Source organism: Marmota marmota, unplaced genomic scaffold (genome assembly GCF_001458135.2).
Source record: "Marmota marmota marmota unplaced genomic scaffold, marMar, whole genome shotgun sequence".
NCBI classification, from domain to species: domain Eukaryota; kingdom Metazoa; phylum Chordata; class Mammalia; order Rodentia; family Sciuridae; genus Marmota; species Marmota marmota.
The window spans coordinates 48,292,905-48,299,292 of record NW_026000005.1 but is presented as its reverse complement, the minus strand read 5'-3'; the positions used below and the strand labels follow the sequence as shown (position 1 = coordinate 48,299,292).

Below are 6,388 nucleotides of genomic sequence, written 5' to 3'. Positions count from 1 at the left end.
GATACTTCCCCTCTACGTGGGAGTGGGAGGTGATGGGGAAGGAGTTTGCTTAGCAGGCCTGGGTTCCTGAAGGCACATGTTTAGGCTGCCAAGCGTGGGTAGGGAGTTGTAGGGATGGCATCAAATGAGAAGCATCACTAGGTTTCTTCTTTCCTTTGCTGGACCACCACTCAAGGGATGGGGAAAGCCAGTCAGAGGGACCTGAAAGACTAGCAGGCCAGAATGGGACAAGGGCTTTGGGTGCTCACGAAGGGTTGGCAAGAACACCTGCTTTAAACTTCAATTAGTCTTGAGCTTGAGACTTGAGAAGTCTTTCTCCTGAAGCTGCCCAGGATCCCCTGGACAGAGGCAGATCCTTGGATTGTCAGTGAAACCAGTCAGAAAAGCCTTGGAGTCTGAGGGTGGTTTCCCAGGGATGAGGAACAAGCCTTGGGAGAGGCCAGTTCTGAAAAGTGGCACTATCACACCAGTCAGGCGCAGAAGAGAAAGTTCTCCAAAATATAAAGGAAACCTTGTCCAAGGCCTCAAGTCTCTAAATGTGTGGCATTAGATGTCTAAAAACTAATTTATGTGTGGAGACAAAGAACATCCCCTAAGGAGGAGGAGGTGCCTCATCCGCTCCAGGACACTGGAAAAGCTGCACATTATACAGGTTTGGTGGCCACTTGCAGTAGGTCGGGTTCCCCAGGGCGCAACCAAGCTGAGTTAGTGCACAGGAAGTTTACAAAGGAGTGTCCTGCAGACGCGCTCCCGAGGGAGTGAGGGAAAGGAACAGAGCAGGCCGGGCTTCCTCGGAGCGCAGAGACAACAGCAGCACCCAAGGCCTGAGGCCGCCACTACTCTGCCTGGCCGCAGCTCACCCCACCCTCTCTCTTTCCGCTCCACGCAACGCCCGGGGCGGGGCCTGAAGCTCGGACGCGGATTGGCGGAGAGAAAGTAGTGCAAACACTTTCGAATGAACCAATCAACGCAGTCCATCGGCCCCAGCCAATTGGAGCCCGAGAGGCGGCGGGGACCGGGCGGCCGGTGGGAGCGGCGCGCAGGGCCGTCCGGCATCGCGCGGTTGGTGGCGGCGAGCGGCGTGCGCCATGGAGGGCCGGGGCCTGGAGGAAGACGCGCTGCTGCAGAAGCTCAAGGACAGCCGCCGCCGCTTCCAGAGGCGCATGCGGGAGCTGATAGAGAAGGTGGTCCCCGCGGCTGGGTGGTGGAGGGGCGCTGGCGGGCGGGCTGGCACCTCCTCTCCCGGGTCCCGACCGTGCGGCCGGGGGACCTGACTTGAAGCCCCTTCCTCCCCGCAGTATGACCAGCCCTTCGAGGACGACCCACTGGTGCAGATGGCCACGCTGACCTACCAGACGCCCCAGGGTAGGGAACGTCCTGAGTGTTTGCGGTGGAGTGTATGAATGAACAGTGCAGACTGCGATTTGAAATGCTGTCCCCGCCCTCGTAGGAAAGTGACCCGGTTCACCATTGGGCCCGGAACATTACTCGTTCCTTTGAACGTGTATGTTATGTACTGCCAACAGGATTGCTTATCTAACTAAGCAGAATTCCTGAAGACACAAAGATTCCTCCTGTGCCCCTGCCTTCCTGGGTTGGCAATTCAGCTTAGCCATTCAGTGACTCAGGCTCTTCATCTGTAAGAGAGGAAGGATAATGACAGTCACCTACCCTTCATGGATGTGGTAGCAGTTATGCAGAACCCTTATGAGACTCTTGGAGCACCGCTAGGCACTAGTGACACTCATTAACTGTTGTTGTCAGTGTTTAACTTGGGTAGTCACATCCTCCTCAAGGTTCTGACCACTGTGCTGGAACATGCAGATGTTGTAAAATGCCTTAAGTGGATTCTCTTTGGTAAGTGACTGGAGAGCTTCTGCAGTAGATGGAGGCAGTTGCTCCCATGTGACCTTATTACCAAGTCATTTTTACCTACTAAAGAAAGCAAATCTCAGATCACATTCTGCCCAGCACTAGACAGACAGGCACAAAAGGTTCTTAAAACTGCTGCTGAAATCAAGAGAAATCCTCGTTCTCTGCCTTTTTAGCTGAACCAGTCACACATTCAGTGAAAAATTTACCCAGCAAAAACTAAAATATTCCAGCAGCAAATTTCTTTTACTTTCTGGTCTGACAGGACATGACCTAAGGGTCTGTTCGTTGGCATCACTGTCTTCATATGGCAAGGACAGGGAGCATCTGCAGTGTTTTGAACAATGTATGTATCTTAAGTGCCACTGATTTTGCCAATGAGAACTTTGGGTGTCAGTATGGGGAGAACAGTGGATAAAGCACCCCAATACCTTGGGAACAGGCACACTTGACCATGTAGACGCCACCTAAAGAGCTGGCTAATGCACAGGCTCCTGGCACTACCAGCCAAGGTACTGGGTGCCAGTTCAGTAGATCTGTGTGTTACAAGCTCATGGCTTGTGCTTCTGGCCCGGGGCCCCTGTCTTGGTGCTTCTCATAAGATAATTAGTAGCATGGCCTTTTCTTAAATGCATGGTAATGTGAATTGCCAGCTTAAGGCAGCACCACAAAGGGGAGAGTAAAACTAACTCTGGCACCTATTGTGACGAAGACAGCAGGGGGTAGTATATTGATCGATTACCCCATACCCTGCTCTCCTAAGCCTCTCATACTGATTCTCAACCCTGCAAGGTAGGCACCACTGTTGGAATCATCACAATTAAATGTGGATACAGTACAGAAAGGTTAAGTAACTTGTACCGTGTCACTTAACCAAAGTGTGAAACTTGATAACTCTGAGCCCATGTGTGCAAGCATCACTTTGCTCTGGAAAGGCCCTGTGGCCTAGTGGTCAAGAGTGCAGGATCAGTGCTGCCCAGAGTTCACATTCTGGCTCCATGGGCAGGTGGCCTGGACTAGTATTTGAACTTTGCTTTGCCCACATCTATCTGTACGATGACTGTGGTAAGTCCCTGTCCCACAGATGTCAGGAGAACTGTACAAGTTATGTTTGGGTGGGTAGTTGTGAATTATAAATATGGCATTCTTGAAAAGGATTTAGAATAAACCTGAAGCATTGTGAGCATTATGTAAGTTTTTGCTGCTGTTATTAACAACTATCTCAAGTTTCTCCCATTCCTTATTAATTTGAACTTCCCCCAGCAAATTTAGGGAGACCTTGAGTATATGGCCCAGGTTCTCCAAGTTGGTAGGTGGCAGGACAGAACTCATTGTTGGCCCTTTGCATGGGCTTGCTTTGTAGGTACAAGCACTTACTCTGAGTTATGTAGAAATGCTCTCAAAAAGTGCTTACGCTGCCAGGCATGGTGGCACATACCTATAATCCCAGCAACTCAGGAGGCTGAAGCACAATGATGCCAAGTTTGAGACCAGCTTCAGCAACTTGACAAGACCCTGTCTCAAAATAAAAATAGAAAGGGCTGGGAATATGGCTCTGTGGTTAAGTTGTCCCTGGGTTCAACCCCTAGTACCAAAAAAAAAAAAAAAAGGAAAAGAAAAATGCATACTCTAAATACAGTATATGTGTTGCCCTTAGTACATGTATATTTTAAGGATAAGGACACTACCTGGCATATGTATGTTCCTGTTTTCATTCACCTTTACAGTTTAGTGTAATTTAGTGAACTGCTGCGCATTAGGTAGGGGAGGTTTCCATTACGACAGAGCTGTCTGTTCAACTTAAAGGCTAGCAACGGACTATTGGGATCCTGGCTCACTTTTAATGTCATATCCTTTTTGTATCTGACACTGGCTTTCTATGAAAACACGTTGAGCAGAAATTCAGTGTTGAGGATTAAACAGTTATTTTTGTTTCTTCTCTAAAGGATTGAAAATTTGGGGAGGAAAACTAATAGCGGAAGGAAGCAAAGGACTAATCCAGGTAGGTAATGTCAGTGGTGGCCCCGCATTTCCTTGCCTCACTGCTCCGTTCTGCTTTTGAGGATTTACTGAGAAGCATTTCTTCGTTGCTTGTCGGGCAAGGAGCAGCCACGTGATGTCTAGCTCTTTTTTATGCCTTGTATTTCCTGTCAGAAGTTGCAGGCTCAGGTGCAGAGGCTGGGCCAGCTCAATGCCCTCTCACAGGCCATGCCATCCTAACCCGGAGCTCACTTGCTGGGTCCTCGTGGAAGAGACCCAATCCAGTCCCTTCTGGGGGAGGGAGAGATGAGAGGAAGGGGAGTGTGCAGGCTCCATGCCCGCCACCTTCCCCGCAGCCCTGGGGCTCTGTGATCTCTCCTGTGCCCGGAGAGTTTGCTTTCGTCCTGTGAGACCCCGGGAGCCTTTTGCCCCAGTAGCTTTGCAAGGTTGTCTGGTGTTCCATTAATTGTGCTTCTTAGACACCTCACGTTCCTCCTCAAGGTCACAGGTCAGGGAACCCATGTACCCAAGAATGAACACATCCTCCTGCTCTGAGGATACACAGCATTAATAGCAGTTCTTAAATGAAACCACCTTTTTGATTAATTTTAGTCATAGAAATGATGAAAATACACAGAACTGCTGAAAATTAGTCTGACCTCTGTGCTGCAATGGTCGCTGATGCCATTTTAGTTTAATGTAAATTGTCTGTAGCACACGTTTATAAATACACATTGTTTTTACTCTCACTTTCCTGGTTAATAGACATGAGGACCCCTGTCTTCATCGTCCGTCCTGCAGTTCAGCCAGCATTTGTAACTGTCTCCTGTTGACGGGCCCTAGCCCTCTCACGGCCCTTGACTCTCTATCAGTCAGGGTTGGTATGCTTTCTCTGAAAGACCGATGTGAATATTTGAGGCCTTGCTGGCTATATGTCTGCGTAAACTTCTCAGCCCTTTTATAGGGGAGGCAGCTTGGATGATATGAGCCCCCATTAATAAAATGAGCTCTATTAATAAAACCCCTGCTGTGTAGTTCCCAGAGGAATATCCTGGTCCTAATTTCCCCAGTATGATGTCCCCTCACCCCTTTTTTAGTCAATGCCCACATATAGGAGGTCAAAGGATCTGTTCTCTTTAAATTATACACACAGAGGCAACTACTTAATCAGACCAGTGCTGGATGGTCCTGGTAGCAAATTGCTTATCTGAATATTTAGGCTTTTGCTTAAAATGCAGGAGGACCCCTGCCTGGGACCCAAAGAATTGCTGAGCTTAGAAAAGTGGGGCTAGAGAAGTGGGCATAGTTGTGATTATAGCGTGGACCCCACAGCCTCACTAGATGTTGGTGACTGTGCCCAAATCCACCTTAAACTTCTCCCCCAAAACCAAATGCTCATGCTGCTCCCACGGACCCTGGAGACTGTGCATCTCCCTGAGCCAGTTTGAGCATAACCTAAGGCTTGGGTTCTCTCTGGAGATGCCAGCGCTGCCAAGCAGGGATTGGTAAGGGCTGGCTGCTTCCCAAACTAGTTTTACTACCCTTTAGACCCAGGCAGCCACAAAACCTAGCTCTGAAAAGCCACACCAAGTCCCACCTGTGTGAGATGTTACTGGGAGGCAAAGGCAGTGGTCTCCAGGAAGTGCGTTCAGTTGCTGTGCAGTGCTCACAAGATCCTCACGTCCCCTGGACCCACAGAGGTGCCTGAGGACCATTCCTACAGGGACAGTGCTCCCCATGGGAATTCCTGAAATATTTTAGCCAGTCTAATATGTCGAATGCTCACGTTTCACTGGTGAGAACTGGCTGATGTCACTGGTATAGAGCAGGCTCCAGAGGGCAGAAACGCCTCCCCAGGAGCGTGACCAGCTGATCACCTGTGGCCTGAACTCCTGGTCAGGAGCTCAACGCTACACCACATTGTAAAGGTCCTAAAACCACTTCTGGGCATTTACTGAGAACGTGGGCCGCCACCGTTTCTGGATTCTCCCCATTGACCAGGTGACGATTTTGTTCTGTTTCACCTCGGCTTTTTGTTTGCTGCAGTCCCTGTGGAACCCTGTGTGGGCTGGGACCAGGTCGTTCCAGGACAGAGCTAACCTCCCCCTCAAGGGGACTTACAGCAGCCCTGGGGCTAGCTGAGGAGGACGGCGGGCTGCTTTCCAGCAGGGGTCCTCCCCGGCCTTTGGGAGACTCTAGGCGCTTGAGGAAGCAAAGGTGTAAGAAGCCAGAGGAGCTCTGGCTTCCTGTGTTCAAGAACAGATGCAGGTTTGTCACTTCACGGTGACTTTCAGATGTGCCATTGCTCAAGTAAGCTGGTCTCTGCTGACTTTTGTACCACTAGTACCCCCTTGGGAAGCCAGAGGACAGGATGGAAGACCCTGGGTATGCCGCAGCCCGAGGTGACAAGCCTGTGCCTTTGTGCACCCTAGTCCTAGGAGCCGGTGAGTGCCACCCCTTAGGAAAGGAGCCGGGAGGAGCTGGCCAACCTGGGTCTCTGTCACAGCAGTTCAAGGATGAAGTTCTTTTGTGGCGG

The 6,388-nt window shown here is 50.2% G+C and overlaps 1 protein-coding gene across 2 annotated transcripts in view; it reads left to right on the top strand.

Annotated features, from left to right (window-relative positions):
* The first annotated feature begins 1,015 nt into the window (after positions 1-1,015).
* LOC107138820 (Holliday junction recognition protein) overlaps positions 1,016-6,388 on the top strand; it is a 16,024-nt gene continuing 10,651 nt past the window's right edge. The window contains exons 1-4 of one of the 2 annotated variants that reach the window (XM_015481607.2): positions 1,016-1,184; positions 1,299-1,365; positions 3,819-3,874; positions 6,197-6,296. In XM_015481607.2, coding sequence (XP_015337093.1) covers positions 1,089-1,184; positions 1,299-1,365; positions 3,819-3,874; positions 6,197-6,296 — 319 coding nt within the window. In that variant the 5' untranslated portion in view covers positions 1,016-1,088. The other variant, XM_048808773.1, reaches the window with a different exon arrangement.